This window comes from Ogataea haglerorum (assembly GCF_019207285.1).
Source record: "Ogataea haglerorum isolate 81-453-3 chromosome Unknown 81-453-3_NODE_15_length_226208_cov_100.181872, whole genome shotgun sequence".
NCBI lineage: Eukaryota > Fungi > Ascomycota > Pichiomycetes > Pichiales > Pichiaceae > Ogataea > Ogataea haglerorum.
Genome location: NW_025065165.1, coordinates 71,342 through 96,030, shown reverse-complemented (window position 1 = coordinate 96,030; position 24,689 = coordinate 71,342). Strand labels below are relative to the sequence as shown.

At 49.6% G+C, this 24,689-nt stretch overlaps 15 protein-coding genes across 15 annotated transcripts; 6 read left to right on the top strand and 9 right to left on the bottom strand.

Moving 5' to 3' along the window:
• Positions 1-36: 36 nt before the first annotated feature.
• On the top strand, positions 37-2,448 carry KL911_004663 (uncharacterized protein; the record flags this gene model as incomplete). The annotated part of the gene is made up of 1 exon (XM_043199979.1): positions 37-2,448. The coding sequence occupies one exon, from the start codon at positions 37-39 to the stop codon at positions 2,446-2,448; it is 2,412 nt and encodes an 803-aa protein (XP_043052565.1).
• A 39-nt stretch (positions 2,449-2,487) lies between these two features.
• KL911_004662 (uncharacterized protein) lies at positions 2,488-3,915 on the bottom strand (the record flags this gene model as incomplete). The annotated part of the gene is made up of 1 exon (XM_043199978.1): positions 2,488-3,915. One exon carries the CDS (start codon positions 3,913-3,915, stop codon positions 2,488-2,490), a length of 1,428 nt encoding a protein of 475 aa, XP_043052564.1.
• A 43-nt stretch (positions 3,916-3,958) lies between these two features.
• Positions 3,959-5,566, bottom strand: KL911_004661 (uncharacterized protein; the record flags this gene model as incomplete). Its single annotated transcript, XM_043199977.1, has 1 exon — positions 3,959-5,566. One exon carries the CDS (start codon positions 5,564-5,566, stop codon positions 3,959-3,961), a length of 1,608 nt encoding a protein of 535 aa, XP_043052563.1.
• A 232-nt stretch (positions 5,567-5,798) lies between these two features.
• Positions 5,799-6,398, top strand: KL911_004660 (uncharacterized protein; the record flags this gene model as incomplete). The annotated part of the gene is made up of 1 exon (XM_043199976.1): positions 5,799-6,398. One exon carries the CDS (start codon positions 5,799-5,801, stop codon positions 6,396-6,398), a length of 600 nt encoding a protein of 199 aa, XP_043052562.1.
• Positions 6,399-6,420: 22 nt separating this feature from the next.
• On the bottom strand, positions 6,421-8,035 carry KL911_004659 (uncharacterized protein; the record flags this gene model as incomplete). Its single annotated transcript, XM_043199974.1, has 2 exons — positions 6,421-7,404; positions 8,018-8,035. The coding sequence occupies 2 exons, from the start codon at positions 8,033-8,035 to the stop codon at positions 6,421-6,423; spliced, it is 1,002 nt and encodes a 333-aa protein (XP_043052561.1).
• A 177-nt stretch (positions 8,036-8,212) lies between these two features.
• Positions 8,213-8,675, bottom strand: KL911_004658 (uncharacterized protein; the record flags this gene model as incomplete). Its single annotated transcript, XM_043199973.1, has 2 exons — positions 8,213-8,505; positions 8,588-8,675. The coding sequence occupies 2 exons, from the start codon at positions 8,673-8,675 to the stop codon at positions 8,213-8,215; spliced, it is 381 nt and encodes a 126-aa protein (XP_043052560.1).
• A 162-nt stretch (positions 8,676-8,837) lies between these two features.
• Positions 8,838-9,608, bottom strand: KL911_004657 (uncharacterized protein; the record flags this gene model as incomplete). Its single annotated transcript, XM_043199972.1, has 1 exon — positions 8,838-9,608. One exon carries the CDS (start codon positions 9,606-9,608, stop codon positions 8,838-8,840), a length of 771 nt encoding a protein of 256 aa, XP_043052559.1.
• Positions 9,609-9,891: 283 nt separating this feature from the next.
• On the top strand, positions 9,892-10,104 carry KL911_004656 (uncharacterized protein; the record flags this gene model as incomplete). Its single annotated transcript, XM_043199971.1, has 1 exon — positions 9,892-10,104. One exon carries the CDS (start codon positions 9,892-9,894, stop codon positions 10,102-10,104), a length of 213 nt encoding a protein of 70 aa, XP_043052558.1.
• A 414-nt stretch (positions 10,105-10,518) lies between these two features.
• On the bottom strand, positions 10,519-12,171 carry KL911_004655 (uncharacterized protein; the record flags this gene model as incomplete). The annotated part of the gene is made up of 1 exon (XM_043199970.1): positions 10,519-12,171. The coding sequence occupies one exon, from the start codon at positions 12,169-12,171 to the stop codon at positions 10,519-10,521; it is 1,653 nt and encodes a 550-aa protein (XP_043052557.1).
• A 299-nt stretch (positions 12,172-12,470) lies between these two features.
• Positions 12,471-14,252, top strand: KL911_004654 (uncharacterized protein; the record flags this gene model as incomplete). The annotated part of the gene is made up of 2 exons (XM_043199969.1): positions 12,471-13,069; positions 13,865-14,252. 2 exons carry the CDS (start codon positions 12,471-12,473, stop codon positions 14,250-14,252), a joined length of 987 nt encoding a protein of 328 aa, XP_043052556.1.
• Positions 14,253-14,661: 409 nt separating this feature from the next.
• KL911_004653 (uncharacterized protein) lies at positions 14,662-16,776 on the top strand (the record flags this gene model as incomplete). Its single annotated transcript, XM_043199968.1, has 1 exon — positions 14,662-16,776. The coding sequence occupies one exon, from the start codon at positions 14,662-14,664 to the stop codon at positions 16,774-16,776; it is 2,115 nt and encodes a 704-aa protein (XP_043052555.1).
• Positions 16,777-16,798: 22 nt separating this feature from the next.
• Positions 16,799-17,767, bottom strand: KL911_004652 (uncharacterized protein; the record flags this gene model as incomplete). The annotated part of the gene is made up of 1 exon (XM_043199967.1): positions 16,799-17,767. One exon carries the CDS (start codon positions 17,765-17,767, stop codon positions 16,799-16,801), a length of 969 nt encoding a protein of 322 aa, XP_043052554.1.
• Positions 17,768-17,844: 77 nt separating this feature from the next.
• On the top strand, positions 17,845-19,287 carry KL911_004651 (uncharacterized protein; the record flags this gene model as incomplete). Its single annotated transcript, XM_043199966.1, has 1 exon — positions 17,845-19,287. One exon carries the CDS (start codon positions 17,845-17,847, stop codon positions 19,285-19,287), a length of 1,443 nt encoding a protein of 480 aa, XP_043052553.1.
• Positions 19,288-19,327: 40 nt separating this feature from the next.
• Positions 19,328-23,053, bottom strand: KL911_004650 (uncharacterized protein; the record flags this gene model as incomplete). The annotated part of the gene is made up of 1 exon (XM_043199965.1): positions 19,328-23,053. One exon carries the CDS (start codon positions 23,051-23,053, stop codon positions 19,328-19,330), a length of 3,726 nt encoding a protein of 1,241 aa, XP_043052552.1.
• A 98-nt stretch (positions 23,054-23,151) lies between these two features.
• Positions 23,152-24,576, bottom strand: KL911_004649 (uncharacterized protein; the record flags this gene model as incomplete). Its single annotated transcript, XM_043199963.1, has 1 exon — positions 23,152-24,576. The coding sequence occupies one exon, from the start codon at positions 24,574-24,576 to the stop codon at positions 23,152-23,154; it is 1,425 nt and encodes a 474-aa protein (XP_043052551.1).
• Positions 24,577-24,689: the final 113 nt, after the last annotated feature.

Genomic DNA, 24,689 nt, shown 5'->3' with positions numbered 1-24,689 from the left:
ATTTTTTTTTGATGAAAACTAATTTCATCATACTCGATGAGCTTACCCGTGAACATTCAGTCGGCTCCGCAAGGCAGAGACACCGACTCCGAGGAGTCAGTAAGGCTCTCTGAGCAAGTCAGACATCTTGGGTCGAAACTAGGACCCAATGAGAGCCAGAACCAGGTGTCGTCTACAGTCTTTGAAGACGGCAATTTTTCTGCCAAGTATATTTCCCAGGATACAAAACAAGAGCTCAGCAGCTTGACGTCGCAAGAGGAGCCAGACACCAACGTCTCAAACCCTGTCACGATAACTGGCGGGTTTCGCGAGTTGCACCCGGTCACCACGCCGATCAGCAGTGTGGGGCCTCGCAATAGAAGACCCAGCATGCTTTCAAGCCTGATGGCCAGCACGTACACCGACAAACAGCGGTCGTCTGTACGCGGCAGCGCTTCCCCGATACCACAGGCGGTGGAAATTGTGGAGAGACATTTGAACCACTCTCCCGTTCGGGACATGAACTCGCCAGCTGGTACCCGTTTCGACTCTCTCAAACGCGAGGGCGGAGACATTACTAGAGACATATACAACTGGGTGGGCGATCAGAAGGCCTCTGGCACGCCTTTACGGAGGGTTGCTAGCTCTGGCTCACTGCAATCGAATGGAACGTCGTCAGAGCTGCGAATGCCCGGAGCGTTTCGTCGTGAGTTTATTGTGCACAGAGCTTCTGATGCCGACGGCGAAACGCCCGTTGCTGCAGATCTAGTCAGCGAGCACTCTCGGAGACGTGTGAGACGGCCGAGGGCCAACTTTGTGACGCGCAATTTCATCGAGTTCCTGTCTTTATACGGCCATTTCGCCGGTGAAAATTTAGAAGAGGAGACAGGAGACGAGCAGGAGTTTGTGCAGAGCGATATCAGTGACATCAGTGACGCGAGCGACTTGGAAGAGGGAGACGAAGCAGCTGATGAAGCCGACTTGTTGCTGGCGTCGTCCATTTCTCCGGGCCCTACACACAGAAGCGACCGACGTGCGAGATCGTCTAACATCTCTGTGGGGGACCCCAATAGAAGGCTAACAAGAGGCAGAATCGCCACCAGGTCTCGTGCTCGCAGCTATTCGTCGCACCATAAGACATCGAACCAGAAAGCCTTTTTGCTGCTCCTCAAGGCGTTTGTCGGAACAGGAGTGGTGTTTCTGCCCAAATCGTTCTCGAATGGAGGTCTTCTGTTCTGCAATGTGATGATTGTGGTCTTCTCCATTATTTCCTACTACTGCTTCATGACCCTAATCTGGTGTACCGAGCGCTGGCGGGTGTCTGGGTACGGTGACCTGGGTCTCAAGCTGTTTGGACCAAAGCTCCAGTTCTCTATTCTGTTGTCGCTGGCGTTGTCCCAGCTTGGCTTTTCGAGCAGTTACGTTGTGTTTGTTGCGGAAAATTTCAGGGCGGTCGTCAATACCTTCTTTTCGTGTGACTACGGCGTCGGCGTGTTCGTGGTTGTCCAACTGGCTATTTTCGTCCCGCTTTCGCTGACTAGAAATATCAGTAAGCTCGGTCTCATTGCTTTGATTGCCGACGGGTTCATTTTGCTGGGATTGCTTTACATTTACTCCTGTTCGGGGGCACACCTACTGGACAACGGCGTTTCATCAAAAGTGTCTCTTTTCCAACCAAAGACGTGGACTCTGTTTATGGGAACCGCAGTGTTTGCGTACGAGGGTATAGGGCTGTTGATCCCAATCAAGGAGTCTATGAAGCACCCGGAGCAGTTCCCGAAACTGCTTATCTTGGTGATGGTGGTAGTGACCGTCATTTTCGTGACTCTGTCAACGATATCGTATCTAAGTTATGGAGACGACGTCAAGATGGTGATCTTGATGAACTTCCCGCAGAACAATCTCACGCTCATCATTCAGACATGCTATGCACTCGCCATCTTGCTGTCGACGCCTTTGCAACTGTTCCCGGCTATCAAAATTTTTGAGTCGTACCTTTTCCACCGAGATAGAGCTACGTGGAGAAATAAAATAAGGAAGGACTCGGAAAACAAAATGCGGAGCGAAACACAGCAGCTGTTTCCTGGCGTCCCTCTTTACGACGCGACGTCGCGCGATTTGCGCCAGCTGATCCAGAGCATGCCGGAGGACGCAGTGGACGACCAGGGCGTGATGTCTGGCAAAAGTGATTTCATCATCAAATGGCTCAAAAACGTGGTACGCGTGTTTATTGTCCTGGCTATGTGTGCGATCGCATACCTGGGCTCAAGCGATCTCGACCGCTTTGTGTCGCTTATAGGAAGTTTCACGTGTATTCCTTTGATTTACGTCTACCCACCGCTGCTTTATATTACCAGCTTTGAAGAGCTGAGATGGAGCTCAAAGCTGGCGAATGGCCTGGTGCTGGTTATTGGACTGGTGATGATGGTGTATATGAGCTGCCAAACGATTTCCTCGTGGGGTACATAAAGCATTAAGGTTGCATAGAATCGGTTTTCGATTTTTTCTCTATAAACGTGGCTCGTGTTCTTCCTGCTTGGCCAGCTCCATAATATTTGGCCAATTCGTGCGCGCTAAAAGTACAACCTCTGCCAACGTGAGCAGCAACACAGCCGTGCTGAGTCCGATCCACAGACCACGCACCTGCAAATTGAGTCTGAACGCTAGAATGTATGCGAGAGGACAGCCGAAGATGTAGTATGAACACAAACTAAAGACCGAGCCAACATCTTGGCGCCGTTGGCTTCTCAGCAGCCCCTGACACGTCACGTTGACCATGTCGTAACACTGCGTGAAAAAAAGGACAGGCAGTATCTTGTAGCACTCTGCTGCAACAACCGAGTCGTCTGTGAATACCCTAGTGATCGGCCTCATCGTGATCAATAGAAGCATGCTGACACAGATTCCCAAAACAACAGTGGCCCTGATGCACATGTTGGTCGACTTTCGGGCAAATTCCAGGTTGCCGGCCCCAATGAACGATCCGACTCTGGTGGAAATCGAGCAGCTCAAGGCAAACGGGACTTGGAAAATGAGAGAACCGACGGCTGCACAGATGGACTGCGAGGCCAGGGCCGTTTCCCCAAAATACGCGGCAGCCAGCGCCATGACTTCGAACGCGAAATATTCTGCCTCCACGGAAACCAGTGAGAATAGGGCCAGATATATCTGGTCGTACAAGCCGCTGCACATCGCTCTGTAGCTAAACCCACCCCAACACCTGCTGCCGTCAACAAAGACCGCGTAGGCTACTAGGAGCAGCGCCATCAACCAGTACGACAGAACCACCACCGCCGGTGCTCCGACATATCCCCAGCCAAAAGGAAACACGAACACATAAGTCAAAACCAAACTCAGCGGAGATACTAGTAGAAGCACGTACGTGGAGGCATGGAATATGTTTTGGGCCTGTAAGTATCGTTTGCCGACCTCGAAAATCAAGAGACCCGGGATCCCCAAGGTGACGATCCGCAGGTACGTTTGGGCTAGAGATGCCAGCTCCGGATCCGGCTGAAGGGCACTCAGCACTGTGCCGCTGAACCAGCAGAGAGCAACCATCGGAACCAGCAGAATGGTGTTCACAGCGAGATTTTTCTGCACCACTTCGCCAACCATAGCATAGTTACCTGCCCCAAAAGCGTGCGGAGCAAACGAGTCCACAGCTGTGACTGCGCCTTGTATAACACCCAGGTACGCGATGTTCATGTACATTGTGGCCAAAGTAGCTGCACCCAATGCCTGTGCCGATATACGGCTAACAATCAGCAACGGGCTCACGCTAAGGAAGTATTGCAGAAAAAACGCGACGATAAGCGGCATGCTGTCCTTCCATATCAGTTTGAGCTCAAAAACATAATCAAATTTCGTGGGAGACTGTTCTTGCGGGCTTTCGTTTTCTGTAGCCCCGTAATCCGGGACCTTGCGCGCGATCTCCATTGAAAAATAGTGTGCAAAAAAATAATTCGGCCAGCGATCTATTTCACCAGATTCTCTTATCGACCATTTCGAATCTGACAACGGAATCGAGCCGTTCTTTTTTTGTCGACCTCACTTCTTCAAGAGAAGGCGGCATCTGTTCATGTGAGTCGTAGAGCTGCGTCCGCTGGCCCTTGACGTCTGTGAGGGTCACGTTCGGGTCGCCTTTGACAAAGTCCTGTTTTGCAGGCTTCGCACGAAGTATACGATTGGACCAGCGAAGCAGGCCCAGCGATAGGACCAAGCGAACAACTGTGAGGAGGGAAAAAATTAGAATGGACAGAAGCAGTCCTATAAAGCTGAAGGACTCGGTGCTCTCGTTGTATATGAAACGTTTCATCCACGGATACACGCACATCTTGATGAACACGATCGCGAGGGTGTACACAGGCAGTCCGGTTCTCTTGATCAGCGTTTCCGGGTACTCGTCCAACGCTGTCAGGTTGGACCGAAAGCTGCTGACGTAGTCACCCGCAAACACTCGGGTGTACTTGTTGTAGATGGCAGGTTTTATCCTGTTGAACTTGGTAATGTAGGCGTGTTTGAGCCAGTCCACGAGCAGTTCGGAGCCGATCACAGTGAACATAGGGCCCATCAGCAAGCCGATCCAGTTGTTGAGGGTGGTAGAGAACGTGACATGGCTGTACCACGAGTTGGGTCTCAGGTTATCAAATAGAGCGGTGGCCGACGTGTTTGTGTAGAGCTGGTACAAGTTGCGCGACGAGATAATAAATAGCATCACCAACATCTGAAACCTTTCGTTCAAATCTGCGCACGAAACCTGAAACAGGCCTTCTCTTTCAGATCTCTTGAAAACGGAGCTTTTCAGCTCAGCAAACTGGTTGGACAAAATTAGCGTGAGAAGCGCGTTAGAGTACGAGTTGATGGCGACGTTGAGGGCCATCACCTGGTACGCCAAAACGTAGGAGTGCAGGGTCAAGTAGCAGACACTGACTGCACTGATCCCAAGGAACCTGGAGAGCGTATTTCGCGACGTGGCGACCGGAATGAAGTATACTACCTTGATGATGTCTTGGCCGATTGCGCTAAGCAGCTTGTCGGCGATTTCAAGAACTCCCACCATGAAATACAGTTTCACAGCGGTTCCGGCACGAATGTTGTGGTACATCTTGCTGGAGTCCAAATTCCGCAGCAGAACCAGACTGGACAGGATGAGCACCATCGACACAAAGTCGTTCTTGGTTCGGTCCGAACGCAGCGTCAAGCTGTTTCTGTTTGTGAAGCACGACCTGATCAGATGGTACGTATGAAGCGCAAAGCGCAAGGGCACCACCGTTATCTGTTTGAGGAAGACAATCACGCAGTAGACCAGTCCAAAACACATGAACTTTTCCAGAAACACAGGCAGCTTCACGAAATTCAGAAGCAGCTCTGAATTCACTGCCGCGTCCTCTGCATCGGGTATTTTTGGCTTGTCTGTCTGGTCGTCTTTGTATATGTTCAACTCCGTGAGCAGCAATCGCCATAGCGTGAAATTGGACGGTTTATGGAACTCGGTTCCGCTTCCCAGCTGTGTCTCGCATGCCGGTTGCTGGAGGTGGTCTGCAGAGGGCGGCTTGGCGCTTGGAGAGCTCCCAAGTCGTCTTCTCATGAACAAGAAATGGTTTTAAAATATTCTAGGATTTCAGCCAAGCTTTATTTACGTCAGGACAGACAATTAAAGCACATTGTTTGGGACAGCAACAACATCATTTTAGCTACTTTTGAGCCTCCTGACACATTCCGACAGGCCCACGCCCCTGAAAACCGCCAGCCTCTACACTTGTGCATACAGCGCGTCGCTACATTGATCACTCCTGGTAAACTTTTTCTCCAACATCTTGATGCCCTCAGTGAACACTCTGGACCCGATTTTGGCCCCGTACGAGGGCAAAGGCCTTCTCATTCCCAAAGAAGCAAATATGCTGACGTACCAGCTGATAGAGAGACTGATGGAGCATTCGTGCGACAAGACCACCCTGAAGTTGCTGGCCAGGTACTTGTCAAAACAAAGCTACGAGGAACTAGTCACAGAAAGAATCATCAACCACTACTGCGGGTATCCGCTGTGCGATTTCCGAGATCCAGGCCGGATCAGGGAAGTGCAGATCAACAAGCTTGTATCGAAACTCAAGCTGCCTCGCTCGTACAACCACAAGTACTGCTGCAAAAAACATTACCAGTGCTCGGAGTTCTACAAGCAGCAGCTCAGCACGGACGCTCTTTTTGCCCGCACGAAGCTTGACCTGCCCCAGTTCCATCCGAGGGCGCCCGAGTCGTCGATTATCCTGCTCGACGACATCTTCGATCCGGAGGGCAAGGCGAATCCGGACGATATCATGCTTCTCCTGCGGGAGATGAGCATCAGCGACCCGCATTTAGAGACCGACAACCTGATCGATCAGTTCAACAACATTGTGATCCGGGAAAAGGACATTGAATAACGATTAATGACATGAACTCTTATCACTCTATACCCAACTTAGACAGCCGTGTCGGCGACCGGAAACCGTGTTCTCGCATCAGTTTCCCCAGCGACCCGTCTACACAGTCCGTGAACGGACCCATCTGCTCAAGGACCATGACCTGGCGCATTCTGGCCAGGTTGTGGCCGCTTTTGAGCCACATCTCGTCGAACTCGGGCTTCAGCTTTTCGAAATACGCATAGTGCATCTTGTTGTGCCAGAACGTTTTCTCCTCAACCTCCCTTCCGCGGGTCGCCAAGTCGCGCTTGTAATCCTCTACCGGCAAGAGCCAGTCGTCTGCATTCTTCCCCGAAACCAAGTTCTCCCACTCCTGTTCTTTTTCAAGCCAGAACATCCACTCTCTTTCCCAGTTTCTCATCTGGTTCAGTTCATCAATGTACTGCTGATGCCTATTTCGTTGTAGAAATACGCCTCGTCTCCCCGTCACGTGGATGTTCTCGTTCCAAGGAGTGCTAATCACCGACAGTCTGTTCATGGTGCCTGTCACGGACTTCACGCGAGCAGTTGAGGGTCTTGAATATTTTTGTGCCAGTCGCTTGACAGCTTTTTCTGCCCGTTCGTACAGCATCCTTGACTTCAGCACAGTGTCGACGTATTTTGGGTCCAGCGCGGCCTTTCGAGGGAGTGTGTGTGATTTTTGGCGTCTTTCTATGTACAATTTCATCCAGCTAGCGAGCTGGCGACGCTGTTTTTTCTCTTCCTGATCCACTTTGGGAGCCTCGGCCTCAGCGATCTGCTGCAGAACGGCAAGGCTGGACCGGGGGCTTTTGTTGTGTTGCAGTCTGCTGATGATCTCCCTGAAACAATTCTGGTCGCCATTGCTGAGGCCAGTGATCTTTTCGTTGTATTTAATCGCTTCGTCCAGTGCACTTTGGATTTGAAAAGCGCTCTCTAACTTGGCTCTTCCTCGAAACAACCGTTGCAGTTTGGATATCCATTTGAGCTTTAGTGTATCGTTGAGGTTCTGGCACCGGAGAGTGTTTCGCAGTATAAGCCTGTATAGCGAAAACACCGCTGTGCGATGCGCTGTGTTGGAAGATATGGGAAGCATCTAATTTTTATATAAGAGGTAAAACCGGAAATATTGAATTTCACCGTCGGAAACAATAGAGCAATCCGGTAAAAAGTGTACCATGATTTAAACAACCAGATATGGATTTGTGGCTCGGAAAGAACTGTGGTCAGGCTTGCTTTCAGATCGGGTCACTGAGAAAGAGAGCTACACCTATTTTGTATCTTGTCAAAGGCGTATTGTAACGCCAATGAAACAAATAAATGCACCTGTCACCGTGTTTCAGTGCCGGTTCGATTCTACTCTGTAGAAAGTAAATTACAGCACAATCCTGAGTGCAAATGATACCAAGCGAGGACCCAAATCTTTTCGTCACATGACTCTAATCACGGTACATGTTGTACCGAAGGATCGATCAATCAACTGTTTCCGATGGGGCTATCAGTATCCCCAGAAGAGATCCAGAATTTCGGTTTACCTGTATTTTGTCTCTTTTAGATATGCACGGAAAATCTGATAAAATAGTAGGCAGTAGAAGCCCTCTGTGAAACAATAGGCCACGAACCAGTTGCAGATGCTTCATATGCTATGTTCTATGTTCCTGCAACAATGTGTTGGTCACAAAGCCAAAACTTCCAACATCTGGCAACATGTCCGAGCGGTTAAGGAGAAAGATTAGAAATCTTTTGCGATTTTCGCGCGCAGGTTCGAGTCCTGCTGTTGTCGATTTTTTTTGATACACAAATAAGATGGAGTTCTTTTAAATTACGTCCTCTAGCTCATCTGTAGATAATCCACGTTCTCCCTGCATGTTTTCAGGTGCTTGGATGCTAGGAATAAATTCGAGCACAATGTAAACGACTCCCGCCAAAAGCACAAGCACTGCTGCCAGCACTCTGAAAACTGACCCGTGGAAATTCAGAATTGCGATAAGCACATATATAAGCCCTCTTCCCAGAAAGGAGAAGAAGGATGATGCGTAGGCATATAGCTGAGGTGGATTTTTAAACTCCAAGTAGCCAACAACACCTCCCAGGCCCAAAATGTATAGACCTTGGAAGAAATACGCGAAACCGCTAAACAACTCAGTGACACCGGTAATGACCTGATACGTTAGCCAAAGAAACAATCCCACTTACCGAAATAGCGGCCACAGCCAAATTGACGACCTTAAAGACGGCGCTAAAGTCAGAACCTGTGTTCTCAAAATCGATGCCCTCCATTTCTTTCAGGTCTTTATATCTTACAAAAAAAAATGGAACATGTTTGAATTTGTACCATTTAGAAGAGAAAGGGGTCTAGCTAACTAATAACTATAAATCATAAAGCAACGACAACATAACCTGAGATGGAAGGCACTTTTATACAGAAAACAGTTAGCAAACTTACTCATCATCTGGTTTTTCAGCAGCTTTCTCAGGAGCTGGCTCGTCTTGGCCAGCCTCAGACATGTCGGAGGTCCACAATGTCAAGTTGTCTCTCAGGAGTTGCATGATTAAAGTCGAGTCTTTGTAAGACTCTTCTGATAGTGTATCCAATTCGGCAATGGCGTCATCGAAAGCTTGCTTGGCCAAATGGCAAGCTCTGTCTGGAGAGTTGAGAATCTCGTAGTAGAAAACGGAAAAGTTCAACGCCAGACCCAATCTGATTGGGTGGGTTGGTGGCAGCTCGGTCACAGCAACCTCGGAAGCAGCCTTGTAAGCTTCCAACGAAAGGTCGGCAGCCTCTTTACGCTTCTCTGTCACGGCGAACTCGGCCAAATATCTGTGGTAGTCTCCCTTCATCTTGTAGTAGAACACCTTGGACTCGCCGCTCTGAGCGGTTGGAATTAGGTGTTGAGTCAACACTGTCAGAATGTCCTCACAGATATTTGAAAGCTCCTCCTCGATCTTGGCTCTATATTCTCTTATGAGAGCAACTTGGGTCTCGTTGCCCTTGGCCTCTTCCTTTTGCTCAATGGAGGACACAATTCTCCACGAGGCTCTTCTGGCACCGATCACGTTCTTGTAGGCGACAGACAGTAGATTTCTTTCTTCAACAGACAATTCTTGGCCAGAGGAGGCGACGGCCTTCATGTTCTCGACCATCTCCTCATATCTCTCGGCCTGTTCGGCCAACTTGGCTAGATAAACAGAATCTTCACGGGAAGCTGGCATTGCGAATCTGCAAAAACTGTTAGTATTGAGGACTTCAACCTAATGCTTACAAGTCGGTAGCAATTAAAGTAGACAACGGGTATCCCTTTGATTTCCTCACTTGTTTTCACTTTTTTCCACCAAATACGTGTTAATCGGTTGCGAGCACCGTCTCTCAGCAATGAAAAAAAAAAAAACATCTCACCTGAATCGGGAACAACTCTACACCGTAACAGTCATTTGGTTATGTTGCGTTTTCCACGACTTCTGATGGGCTCTCCAGCACGTTCCATAACCACAGGCAATGATCCCAAGACTCCAAACGACTACCTTTGCCTGTAGCGGCGTGGAATATGGGTGCCACAAATCGAAACCCGTACCTAAGCCCGACTTTGTCGTCTTCCGTGAGTTGAGTATTTGGATGGCGTTATTTCGATCAGGCTGTCCATCGCCGGCGAATCCTCGTGGCCGAAGAGTCTCTCATAGCAAAGTCGACGTTTCGTTCACCCGTTCGTGACGCGATACTGACCCCGTGAAACTAATCTTGTCCGCTGTGATGCTGATGATAACCGATTGCCACAATTTGCTTCCGACTTGCACAAAACGTTTTACCGATACTTACAAATATGACTGAGTATGACTTTATCACAGGATGTTTTGCCACTTTTGACTAACACAAGAGCCGGTATAAAATTGACGATAGTATATTCAAAATAATATAGAGTAAATAAATCACAAAGGAGCCAGTACAAATTCCGGTTTGCAGGCGCCGCCGCCTGGCGAAGAGAGCCGCAGCAAAATTTCTATTCACACTCCCCTCCATAAATGAAATGACCACGTTACCCTGTCCGGTGCAAAGGTGTACAGGATTCCCTACTTTTTGGCCCTTTTCACTGGAAAAAGGATACGTCTTTGTTCGCTAATCTATACTCTAATTACTGCTTTTCATTGGCTGACATTCCTTGATTTTCAGTCCAAATCTCTGGTCCTGCGTCAATTGCACAAGATCGTTGACGGCTTGTGCTACGTCTCCAGAAAGCTGGAACTTGGAGTGTACCCAGCTTGGTTTCGAGGTCGAAAGACCCCCGCTCAGGCGTATGAGTTCATTGTTATCCCCGTTCAGAACGACGGTGGACTGTTCACGAGCGACAGGGATTTCCCTTGAAGCCTTCAGCAACGATTTCAGCTTCAAAGAGGTCAGACCCAGTCTGGGCAGGGGCAGCTCCAGGCCCGGCAAAACAGGGTTTTCGGCGTCGTATCCATTGACACCAGTGGAGGTTGAAGCATTCAAGATAACCTGCAGGGGCACGAACCTGGCTCTCAGAATAGGCTTAGCGACAACGAGGTGTTTGTTAACGAGCTCTACAAGCCCCAACCGAGCTGGCTTCATTTCCTGCTGAATAGCTCTGAGCTGTTGCTCAATGTCTCCCGAAAGGTTGAATGGGAAGCCAGATGTCAGATGCGCGAGTTTGAAGGGGTAGACAGACAACTTGTTGTCAACGGTCGAGAGCAGTTTCCTTGAGGTTTTCAGTTTCAATTGGTGTGAGATGGCAACGTCGCGCACAAATATACTTGGTCTAGGTCTGAAGGTGTCTTTAGAGTGATTTGCACCAGTCACATTATCGACGGCTTGCAATGTGATCAAGCCTGGTCCCTCAGTTTCCTGCAAAGGTGCCATCTTGATGTCAACTGTGTAGACTTCGCCAGGAGACACAACAAAGTCGTCGGTTGGAACTGCAGAAGAAGCTGTCACTCTGGCACTCTTGGTCTTGTCGTAGGTCGCGAGCTCCTGGCTACCGTTGTACTTTGGCGATTTTTTCAAAAGCTTGAGCTCCTGATCAGCCTCGGACCAGACAACGCCTTTGAAGTCTCTCTCAGCAACGATACCTTCTGCCTGACCTGCCAAAAACCGCCTTATTCTTCTAACTTTGGACGTTGGCACAACCACGCAGTTGAAACTCTCGGCAATGGAGTCCACTATCTGTCTTATGGTAGATCCTTTGATCAGGCCCGAGCCATCGGCCAAAGACTGAGGAATCTTCTCTGGTGTCAAAGACAATGCAAGTAATGCGATCACAGTTTCAGATGCAATATAGGAAGCACAGATTGCGTCTGCGCTGGAGCCAAGCAAGGGGCCCACAGACGCTCCTGGGGGGTATATCACCATTGTGTGCGATAGGTTAGAGGTGTATCCATCAATATGGCACCCCATGTTGATGGTGACAATGTCTCCAGCTTTGAATTTGAAGTTCGTCTCATCATCAACTTCAGGTGAGTATCCAACTACGACATCGTTCACGTCGATAGTAACGGGTTGAGCTATCCCTTTTTCCCTAACCTGGTTCTTGTATGCATTATCAAGTGCAACCTTCATGTGTGAGTCTCCAAGCAGACAAAGTTCGGCAATAGAATAAGGCTCATGTTTTCCAAGATGGTACGAGTCGTTGATAAGCTCAGCCAAGTAAGCCATACAAGTTTGGGTGATTTGGCCTGCTAGTCTATATTTATCTAGCACGCTTGGATTCAGGACGTTCTTCTTCTCGAGCAGGATGCTCTTATCTGCGTCAGAAACTGCTAACTCCATTGCTAAGGTCTTGAATTGAATCAAATTTATTTCCAAAAAAATTTTTTTTTAATTCGCATACACGACGATCTTGATAAGCGAAACGGGGTAAGACAGAAACTTCCCCTCCAGGAAGCCCACCTGCGAACATTTTGCTGGGCCAACGAGGACATTTTTGATAACGGCATTACCCTGAGGATGTTTCCAGTATTTCTGGAAAAACCAAGTGTCTACCTGTTTCCCGCCAGCCGCGCCGCGCCCTCTGAAAGATTAGGGCTATCTAAGAAATCTTTCCCCGTCAAAAATATATTTATTCCGTTATGCCGCTTCGACTTGTTCTTCTAGGAGCACCTGGATCAGGCAAAGGCACGCTCACATCGAGGCTACTGAAACAGATGCCTCGTCTCAACTCTATATCCACGGGCGATCTCTTGCGGGCTGAAATTCAAAACTCAACCCCAATAGGAAAGCTTGCTGATGCGTACATCAAGGAGGGGAAACTGCTTCCAGACGAATTGATGGCCGGGATGGTGGAGACAGAGCTTGCAAAGAGAGACATCATAGACAAGTCGTTTCTGCTGGATGGATTTCCGCGAACTCCCAGCCAGGCGTTGGAACTTGAACGCCGGCTTCAAGACAATAACATAAATCTGGTTGTTGAGCTAGATGTCCCGCCCGATGTCATTGTCGGGAGAATCGCAAACCGGTGGATGCATTCTTCGGGAAGAGTTTACAATTTAGAGTACAATCCCCCTAAGGTTCCGTTTAAGGACGATGTGACCGGGGAGCCACTATTTCAGCGGCCAGACGACAATCCGGAGACTGTTCGCAAAAGACTGAATACCTACTATGAGCAATTGGAACCGATCAAGCGATTCTACCAGTCCCGAGGAGTGTACGAGAAAGTTGGAGGTGAGACGTCAGATATAATATTTCCCCAGCTTTATAGGCTTGCCAAGAGTCGGCTTGACTAACAAGAGAGGGGTACGTTTTCAACTTAGAATTGTCTATACTCGGGAGACATACCTATGTGGGACTCTTTTAGTCATTAATGACCCGCCTTGATCAGCTAAAGAAAACCTGTGCTAAGCCAAAATGAAGCACCACATCTCTTACATTAAAAGTGGGTCTAAATTCTACTCACTTCTCAAAATGTCAAGTCCCTGGTCGACCTGCGATCTACGACTTCAAGAAAAGGCGGCAGTCTGCTCCTGCTTGCTGCTTTGCCGTGAGAGAAAAGTCAATTGCGCCGTTACGCTGAACTATCCGGAAAAATGTTCCAGAAGCGTTCATGAGAAATCTGTACTTTTCACAATGAAGCACGAAGCAGTGACAAGGTGGATAGCTGAAGTCAGCGGCCAGAATGATCTATTATGAAAAATAAGTTGTACAAGCGACTGTGGTGGGCCATGCTCATCGGGGACATTTATAGCTCGTCTCACCACTACCAAACAGTTTCAGTTGAACCGGATAAGAAGTTTTCCTGCCTAAACTGAGTTGCTCTACGAATGGCTCTGAAAACTGCCAGAAATGCTGAGGTTGGATTTCGCCACAGAAACATTCCTCCTAATCTCTCCCCTGCTTGACTGGCACTAGAATACCATACGGTGCTGGTTTTCATTCATCGCAGCAACACTGTGAGCAGTATACCGCCAGAAACTGCCTCAAAGGACCTGGGTGCGCTATGTTCGTGAAGCGCGTCTCGTCTAAGTAGCATATACGGTTATGCTAATTGGAGAGGATATCACAAAACACCAGCTTCTGGAGACGTACAGCGGTATGATAATCCACAGCATGTGGAGTGCAGGCACCTTGATGGTGGAGCACCTGTACAACCGGGGTCTGAAGATGTGGGAGATTTTGCATCAGTCAATTCTTGGGGATCAATGCTCCTGCAGAGACGAAGAAAAAGTGGCTATAGCCGATTCGTGATTTTCAGTCTTACGATGTTTTTGACAGACAAGTCAAGACGCCAGATGCTGACTGGAGGCATCGTGAATACTTTGGATAGTGAAGCCAAATTGGAACGGCCTTCGTTACACAAGGTTGTCGTTTTGGATGAATCATTGAAACCATGGGAGCCGGACGAGAGACTGCGCTAAGGTGCATTGCCCGTGAGTGCAAGGGGAGCCGCGCTTAGAGAGCGGCAGAGTGCACCTCCCTATTACAAAGAGCATTGCTAGGCGGCAACCCATTTCATCAAACGAGGCCACTCAAGGCGTGTCCCCAGGAGCTCTGGAGCCATGTCTCACAGAATAGACCAAAATTGGCTGCCAACATTCACATTTCCAGTCTCCTGACGTGAAGGGAGCCATGACTCCAGATAATTTGACTAGGTGGAATTCCGCTGGTTATCTTTTGGCAACAAATATGGTTTGCAATGGTCCAGCTAGACAGAGAAATTAATTACACAATAATAATAAATACAAAATATTTCAAGTCGCGGAATTTCTTGATGAGCAAAATATTCCACTAGTATCTCAGTTAATAGTCTCGAATCCTATTTAATACATGCTGTTGACTCCAAGACTACTCGGAAGGCCATTGACACATCGTGTTCTGCGCAGTCCGGCCATTACTCCGCTTTCAAGCGTGAGGTTGATCAGCCGGACCTGGTCTCCGTTCAGCAATCCGGGCATTGTGAGGCCTGCTGTGGGCATGACTCCGTTGCAGCTTGCCAGAAGATTCAGCTCGACCCGCCAGAAATTTGAGTCTCAAGAAGCGTTCAAAGAGGAGCCCAAGGATGGCGCCGATGGTGGCCAAAAGAAAAAGTCCTCGTTCAAAGAAATATGGGAATTGCTCAAACTCACTAAAACAGAGATCCCTACAATGACAGTGGCCATATTCCTTCTGTTTGTTTCCTCTTCTGTTTCGATGATTTTTCCTATGATCATGGGGAAAGTGATAGACATGGCGAAAGCCGAGGATCGGAAGACTACCATTAGCATATTGTCCTATGAAGTGCCTGCTAGCCAATTCTACGCCGCGGTGGGGCTCCTGTTTTTCCTGGGAGCCTCTGCTAACTTTGGCAGGATTATTCTTTTGCGCAAGGTCGGCGAGCGGATCATGGCCAAGCTGAGACTCGATATATTGCGAAAAATATTCTACCAGGATGCCAAATTCTGGGATTACCACAAGTCCGGCGATTTGATCTCACGTCTGGTTAATGACTCGACCATTGTGGCGCGCTCTGTCACCCAGAATATCAGTGACGGGCTGCGCTCGTCAATCAGCGGGCTAGTTGGAATTATCATGATGGTGACCATCTCGGTGAAGCTTACAGGCTACATGACGCTGATCTTCCCTGTTCTAATTTTCATGTCGCTGGTGTTTGGAAGAAAAATCAAGGCTCTGTCGAAAGATATCCAGAAACAGCTTGGAAACCTCACCAAGGTGTCTGAGGAGCAGTTCAACTTCACAAAGACTATCCAGAGCTTCAACAATGAGGAGTACGAGGTGGGCAAGTTCCGCAAGGAGGTCCAAAAACTGTACAACCTGTCTGTCTATGAGGGACGGCTCAATGGCTACTTTTTTGCCGGTAACGGTTTTGTCGGTAACGTTTTCCTCATAGGGCTGCTGTCACTGGGTGTCCAGATGGTGCGTCAAGGCGAACTCTCCATTGGAGAGCTTTCCTCGTACATGCTGTACACGACGTTTAGCGCATCCAGCGTGTATTCGTTGTCAAACTTCTATTCGGAGCTGATGAAGGGCGTGGGAGCGTCAGAACGTGTGTTCGAGCTCATCAGGCTCCAACCAGCCATTGTGCCTTCCGAGGGAAAGAAAATCAACGTCCTGGGCAACATTGAGTTTAGAAACGTCGCTTTCAAGTACCCGACGCGTCCGACCCACCAGGTGTTTGGATCCCTGAACCTAAAGATCAACAAGGGCGACCATGTCTGTCTCGTTGGGCCGAGCGGGTGCGGAAAAAGCACTGTGGCACAGCTGCTGCTGCGCCACTACGAGCCACTCTCCGGAAGCATCCTCATCGACGGCCAGCCTCTGACGGAGGTCAGTCTGGCCAGCTTCAGGGAGCAGACGGGAGTTGTTCAGCAGGAGCCCATGCTATTCTCTGGCACTCTGAGGGAGAATATCACGTACGGAAAGATGGACGCTACGGACGAAGAGATCCAGAAAGTGTGCGACCTGGCCAACTGCACTGGCTTCATCAACAATTTCCCGGACAAACTCGAAACTGTGGTTGGCTCCAGGGGCGCCCAGCTAAGTGGAGGACAGAAACAGAGGATAGCTCTCGCAAGAACGCTACTTTTAGGCCATCGTCCCGACAAAGAGGTGTCTGTTCCCGAAGCGTACAGCTCGCGTGGAGAACTGCTGCTTGGGCCAAGCATTCTGGTTCTGGATGAGGCCACGTCTGCACTAGATGCCAAGTCGGAGGAGGCCATCAAGCGCACACTCAAGCTCAGACAGCAGGCCGGTCTGACCACTATCAGCATTGCCCATCGGCTGAGCACCATCAAGACCAGCGACAAAATCGTCGTGTTCAACCACAAGGGTGTGATCGTCGAGTACGACAACTTCGACAAGCTGTATTCGGACCCTAAGAGCGAGCTCAACAGACTGCTTTCGAAGAGCGAGAGCGGCGAGGAGACCGAGGAGAAGGACGAGTGAATATAATTCTAATGTACAATTATCAACGCGACTGATGCCACAGAGCAAACGTGTCGCCATTTTTCAGCAGCGCCTGAACGTTTGGCCCTGGAACGTGTTCGGCCCGGCCAAAACCCACGTTGGAGTCCTGTACGCCGTATTTCAGCATGGCTATCCAGCTGGTGGCGATCAGTTGCAGCAGCTGCTCCGCCGTAGACGTAGACACCAGCCCGTTCACAGACACTCTGTACATTTCCTCCTCATTGCATAGGTCCACAGTTTCGCGGTATATCGAGACGTTGGCGTCGGTTCTGTCGAACGGCGAGAGTTGCGGACCGTTGACGGACGCGTATGCTAGCCATTCGAGCGTCGTGGATAGCCACTCCTCGTCGTCCAGCGGAACCAGGCTGGGCGTGCACAGCCGGCCCAGTCTACTTACAGTCGGCTGGACAACGACCCTACGCAGCCCGTCGACCCGCAACTCTCCAACCACCGCGAAGCGGAGCGGTTTCTGGTATTTTTCCGCAAACCAAAAGAGTCGAAGCGAATTTCTGTCTTCCGTCGCCAGCTGGCTCAGATCGAGCTGCACCACAAACAACTGCTGTCTGGTGTTTTTATTTCCTTGGGAAAGGACCGAGCGAACGCCTTTCAGTCCAGACCTGTAGTAGGATTCTGCGGTCAGGCGAAGCGTCAAAATGCCTCTTATCAGAGAAACAGTGTCCTCATGCTCAGCGTGCTGGCCAACAGAGACGAGCTGGATATTTTCTATGTCAATTTCCGAGGCCTGTTTCAGAAAGCTCTGCAGTATTGTGTGCAGCGAGCAGTCTACAATGCCGTAGTCGTACTCCAGATCTGCGAGTCTGGCCTCGATGTTTTTGCTCACAAACACGTTTTTCGGCACCAAAAAATCGATCCGGTTCGGGAAGTTCTGCTTCTCGACCAGCCTGACTACCTCGTCGCGGCACTCTGTCCACGAACCGGTGCGTACTCTGACCTTCGGGGGTTTTATCATTAGAATGAGAGGCAGTGCAACTACAAGAAAAAAATTAGAAAAAAAAGAGTCAGCTATAGTTAGCCTTGCACACCAACATGGGGTACAAGATCGTCCAAGAGCAGACTGAAAACCCATTTTCGAAACTGGTGAGTGGCCAAACAATTGTGGAGATTCCAGAGTTTGAGCTCGAGTCCGGCGACGTGCTCTACAAAGTGCCGGTGGCGTACAAGACGTGGGGGAAGCTCAATGACAAAGGAGACAACTGCATGCTTATAGCACACGCGCTGACCGGCTCGGCCGACGTGAAGGACTGGTGGGGACCATTGATTGGACGCAACCGCGCGTTCGACCCTACCAAGTACTTCATCATCTGTCTGAACTCGCTAGGGTCTCCGTACGGATCTGCCTCGCCTGTGACCATGGACCCCGAGTATAACCAGCTGTACGGCCCAGAATTTCCGATCTGCACCGTGCGCGACGACGTGCGTATCCATAAGCTGGTTCTGGACTCTCTTGGAGTGACGCAGATTGCCTTGTGCGTGGGTGGATCCATGGGAGGCATGCTCGCTCTAGAATGGTGTTTTGTCGACGGGGGACGGTTTGTGAAGAATCTGGTGGCACTGGCAACCAGCGCGAGACACTCAGCGTGGTGCATCTCATGGGGCGAAGCTCAGAGACAGTGCATCTACTCCGATCCGAAGTACGACGACGGCTACTACAGTCTGGAGGATCCGCCTGTGAACGGTCTTGGGGCTGCGCGGATGGCAGCATTGCTCACATACAGATCGCGCAACTCGTTCGAGAGCAGATTTGGCCGCGGACAGCCAACAGAGCAGCAGAGGAATAAGAGCCAGCAGAATGCCCCTGGCCCCGAGGAGTCCAATGCGATCGAAGATTCTCCCTCGGCAAAAGAAGAACACTGGCAAATTCACAACCACGGCGCATCTGTGCACAGGAAATCGTTTGAGTCGAGGCACGCTAGTCGCTCAAACTCAATGGACTCGTCAGCTTCCTCGGCGGACACAGAGAGCCTAAACTCTGCCACCTCGGCTAGAGGCAGACCAAGACGCAGACCGCAACACTACTTCTCGGCACAAAGCTATCTCAGGTACCAAGCACAAAAGTTTCACCATAGATTCGACGCCAATTGCTACATATCCATCACAAGGAAGCTCGATACGCACGATGTCGGCCGCGACCGCCCAGAGTTCGACAATGACGCCGCAAAAGCACTGCAGAGCCTGAAGCAGCCGGCCTTGATTATTGGTATCGACTCGGACGCGCTCTTTACACTCAGCGAGCAAATTTTCATCGCCAAAAACATGCCAAACTCAACGCTCAAGAAAATCAACTCTCCAGAAGGACACGATGCGTTCCTGCTAGAATTCAAGGAAATCAATGACCTGATACTGAATTTCGAGAAAGCCCATATCAAGGAGATTATGGACCATGACGGCAATAATCCAGACTGGCAGGACGACAACACAGAGCAAAAAGAAAGCGTTTTTGGTGAGGCCGAGGACGTTGCAAATTGGTAATAGAGTATACAACAAAGGATAATATTAACAGACAAATATCTCAAACAAGTAGCCACGAGCCTTCGACTTCCTCGTCTTTGTCGTCGTCAAACTCCTCGTCGCTCTTGACAACAGAAACCTGTTTCACTTTGCTGATAGATAGGCTTCGAGCGTACTCCATCTCGTTGTAAATTGTTTCAATGGCAGTTTGAACGCCTGTTTCGGACCGGATTCTGGCTCCGACAAGTTTGGCCTTCTCGATAATCCTTGTGTTGGTGGTCACCTCCTTGAGTGCCCGCGCAAGACTTTTGTAGTTCAAATCCTTCAAACTAAGCCCGCATCCAAGATCTTCGACTCTTCCCGCGTAAAACTTCTGGTCGCCAAAAAACGGCTTGATGATTGTCGGCAGGCCAAATCGCAACGAAGCCCCTGTGGTTCCAGAGCCTCCATGATGAACGGCAGCGTCGATTTGGGGAAATAACCAATCATGGGGCACGCTTCCAGCATTGAATATCTCAGGCGGAAGCATGACCTCAATCTCCGTCTTAGCTCCCAGACGATCCGACCACCCTTTGTTCAGTATGCACCTGACATCGGCCTCGAGAACGGCATCCACGACGGCTTGGGTAAGTTCTGACGGCTTGGAGACCACGATGGACCCAAATCCTATGTAAACCAGTTTTTTGCCATCTTTTCTCGCCTGCTCAATGAACTTACTTAGAGCTTCGGGTGGCTGGTATGTCTCGCTTTCATCCAAAAACCAGTAACCGGTCACTTTGACCCACTCAACAAAATCCACAGAAGGAGGGAAGACTGTTGGCGAGATGTTGTAGAGGAAAGGAACGCTATTCTGCTTCATCTCGGCTAAAGACGTTTTTGGCAGTCCTAACGTCTCAACACGCCATTTATTCACCTGATGAGCGGTTCCTCGCCAGTATCCGTTTTCAAAAGCCACATGGGTCATATAGTTGTAGGCGCCGCCCAGTTTTTGATCAGGAACCATGAAAGCGTGAGGATACGCTCTTGTACGTGTCCATGGCATGGTAAAAGCACGAAAGTAAGGAATTTGCAGCTTCTCAGCAATGTGGATCCCACATATTGAAGAAGGAGACTCAATCAGAATATCTGTGTCCTGACACGCTTTCCAGGATGTGACCAATAGGTCGTCGATCCAGCTTCGGAACTTCGACTTTGCCTCCTTTATAAAGTTGTAGTTTATGGTTGGATGGGTGACCATCAGTGCCATGAGTTCAGATGGATCCCCCGCTATCGAAGCAAACTTGATACCGTGTGCCTTAATCCAGGGCTCAAACTCAGCATGGGTGACAATACGAACCTGGTGGCCTTCTTTTATCAAAGCCTTTCCCAACGCAATGTATGGCTGAACGTCTCCTCGCGATCCAATCGTCAAAAGTGTGAATTTGTAAGATTTCTGTGGCCGAACTTTGGTTTTTGTCAATGGATGCTCTTCTATGATAATCGGCACATCCAAGCCTATCGCATCATGGATACGGTTCTCAAACATCCTCAATCTGGCAGATGCTAAACTTGTATTCGACTCCGCCAGGTTGCAGCTCTCATCGCTCGAACCTTCGCTCGCATTTGGAGGACTGCTATCGGTGCTTCCTTTCTTGAACATATCCATCTGCTTCAAAAGCATGAACTCGCAATCGTCACGAGCCTGGTCGCTGGCAAACTCGAAAAACAATTCCTCGTGGCCATGAATGACGACCACTAGCCCAGAGTATCCAAATCGAAAACCCTTCTCCTTGTTCACGTTTTCGATATCTAAAAAGGGAAGGATCATTATTGTTCCTGTGCCGGGCAATGTGGAGCGGAAACACATCTCGTTGGACCCAAGATATATTTTGCCGTAGGCAGGAAGTCCCTTGACCAAGTACGCATGGTATGTGGCAATAAGCTTTTCACTCTCCGTGAGAGAAAAGTGCTTTCTGAACCGCTCCGTAGCTGATTTACGCTGCTCCGAATCCTTGACAAAGTATGAGTCCTCCTCTCCTCGCACCATCGCGTATTTCTCGTCGAAATGAGCCATGGGAGATGGCGACATCCACCCTTGAGTAATAGCACTTAGGCCCTGTACTAAAGACCTTGTCGACCATGCACGACGACTACTAGTTCTAGACATCTTTTCCTGGCTCTCCTTCTCAGCATCTTTCAGATTGTCTTCTGGTTGCGTGTCTTCCAGCATTTCGTTATCGTCTGCCGCCTCAATGTCATCATCAGACACAAACTTTGAGCTTTGCACGGACCCTTCCTCCTGGCTGAGGTCGTCAGCAGACTCCTCCGTTCGGATGGCAGGGATGCCCGACTTACGAGAGGTCTGCACCATGGACGGAGATTTTTTTAGCAGCTCAATCTTAGATTTCAGAAGATTGTTTTCCATTCCCGGCTCCTCCTCACTCTCAGTGCTTGTCCCCTCTGAGATCTCCATGCCTGCATCGTGAATAACTTTCTTGATATCCTCGACGGCTCTTTCTCCTCTTGAAAAGAACATGAGGAAGTAGTCATCGATGGCAAAAGTGTCTGCACTTTCGATGACTTTGATTCTCAAATTCTTGGTGACTCCTATGACAGAGGTCAGCTCCAAGTCAACCACATTCTGCAAAGGGATCTTGATCGCCACCTGGTCGCCTTTATTTTTTGATGAGAAAATGTGCTTCTTCAGACTCGAAACCCAGGATCTAGCCGAAGCTAAATTGTCGGCTAGGAACCAGTGCGTTCTTGACTCTGTGATTATTCGAATCCACACGGGCTTGCTTGGATTCTGTTGCGTGCTACTGCTTTGGAGAATTTCCGCCCGCAGCGCAGTACGGAGATCGATCACCAGTAGTGGAAAATAGAGAGCTGTCGAGTTGGAATACACGCTGAAGGTGTTGTTGCGTAAGACAGCCCATCTGCGGTGCTCCCTAAGAGACGGATACGATTTTGTGGTCAGCGCGCCCGATTTCGAGATGGAACCCTGTTTTTTGGGCAAAAATGCAAAGAACAAGATGTGGTGCTTGGTGATATAGAGATGGCCTTGCAGCAGAACTTCTCCCATCAGCCAGCACGGATAATCGCTGATGAACTCATCTGTGTCGGAAATGTCAAACGTTCTCTTCAGCTTGTTCGATAGGGCGACAGCTCTCTTCTGGGCCAGCTGATCATTCTCATTCTCGGAGAGTCTCTTTACCACAGAAAATTCGAACCGAGACCTGGCTTTGCGGAGCGTCCGACGTGGTGGTTCGGGCTCTGGCAATACTGTGTTCTCATTAATCGTCAGCTCGGTGGGCGAAGGGTCTGTGGCGTAAAAAGTTCTGTCGTCCTGATCGTCGTCGTCCTGTTCATCAGACGATTCGTTATCTTGCTGGTCCTCTGATTCGCCCGCAGAAACGTCGTCAAGCGATACCTGTTGGTCTTCTCCTTCTAAATCCTGGAACCCAGCATAAACGCTGGCAGCGGTGAGGAAACTCACAAACGATTTTGAGATGCCTTCTATGGAGGGCTTATCTCTCTCAGGACTGACTAGGCGGTGTGGCGGTAGAGGATGCGCTTTCGGGGTGGGCACCCTTGACTGAGATTTCGGTCGCGGCTTGTGAGGCGACGTATGTCGCGATATCGATGTGATTAGTCTGTGGGGCGAAAAGGCGAAGGGTCGTTTAGCAGGGCTTTGCGATTGCGAGCCAGAATCCTTGCGAGTCAGCCGCTCTTCAGACTCCAAAGCCGACAGAGTCTGCGACTCTGCCATGCTGTTGCAAGGCTCCTCAGTCGACTCGGTGCCAGACATGACTGATCCAGTGAATTTATAATTGGGAGGATCTTGTGTTTCACGCGAAAGCAAGATATATTATTTAGGCTGTCAAAAGAACCAAATATATATTAATTCTATCCTTCTCGGTCGTACCCGTCTCCAGAGCGATAGCCGTTTTTTTTCAGCCACCTTGTGCGCCAGTTCTGGCCCACCTTGTAGCAAAGCAGTGTGCAGCCAAAGGCTACGGTAATGAGGGCCCCGTTGATAACGCTGGACCATCCGATGCCGATGGCGTCGAACAGGGGCAAGGTGACGCCCGACCCAATAGCAGCACCTATGTTGCGGATGAAATAGTTTGAGCCCAGCGAAATCGGCGACCCTATTTCGGGCAAACTGCCAATGCAATACGAATTGACTGGCGTGTACACAAACGTCTGGGACAGCCCGTTGAGGAACATCACGACGATTGGCAGCACCAGCCCGCCTTTTTTCTCCTGGATAGACCAGCCGTAAATTATAGTCGACGAGAACATAACCAGCATCGCCGGCAAACACGCCTGCAGTCTGTCCTCGCTCACAAGCCGCCCGCCTCTTCTTTTGATTGCTCGCTTCAACACCCAATCGGCGTACCTGCCCGCAAACTGGGTAGATATAACCATCCCGCAGCCAGGAGCGAGGTAGAAGAGGGAGCCCTGGATAGGGCTGGTAAATCCAAATCGCGGGTCGACAACGTATCTGATTGGGGTGAGTAATGCGAAATAATTGAAGGATAGCAAGAGAGTGGTGATGCCGGCGAGAAAGAGCGTTGGGATGCGCAATGCAAGGACAACCGTAAACGGGTTGACGGCGATGAACTTGAACTTTTTAGACGTTTGTCGTTTCCACACGGAAAACTCAGTTTCTGGCGTTGTTTCCTTGAGGAAGACAATAGCCATGGCCAGCACATAAGCAGTGATGCCTGTCTGGACCCAGAAAATGATTCTCCAGGACGCGTACGTGATAATGACTCCAGCAAGGACGGGGGCAAAAGCACTGGCTGCCAAGGTGCCCGCCAAGCAGTAACTGAGAGCTGTGGATCTCTCGGTGGGCGGATATATGTGGCCGGTGACAGAAGCGGCCATGTTGATGAAGGAGTAGGAGAAAAGGCCTGTGAGACTGCGAAACGCGAAAAACATGGGGAGGTTCACCGAAATGGCGGTGAGAATCGAGGGTATCAACAGGAGGGTGGCCATGAGAATGAAAATTGGACGGCAGCCGTAGAATTCGTACAAGCGGTTGAAGAGACATGGGGAAATTGCAGTCATTATGTTGAAAACGGTTCCAGACAAGTTTACCGTGGATCCGGTGGTGCTGAATTCGTCAGCAATCATCTGTGACGCTGGCATGTAGGCGGAAGAAGAGTACGGCCCTAGCGAGGTGGCTATAGCCATGATGGTCATGAATAACCGTTTCTGGTTCTTAGAAAAACGGCCGTATCTGGCTTCCTCTTCCGGCGTCAGGACGTACTCGCCGTCATTTGGGGACTCGGTTGTCTCAGTTGTCGATTCCTTCTTCACCATTTTAACCAGAGCGATATGGTCATTTTAGAAAAAGAGCTCAAGATCTGATATTTTTTGGCTTCCGACATTGTATTTCCTAAACAGGACAGCCGGTATATTGTTTCAAGGCACGC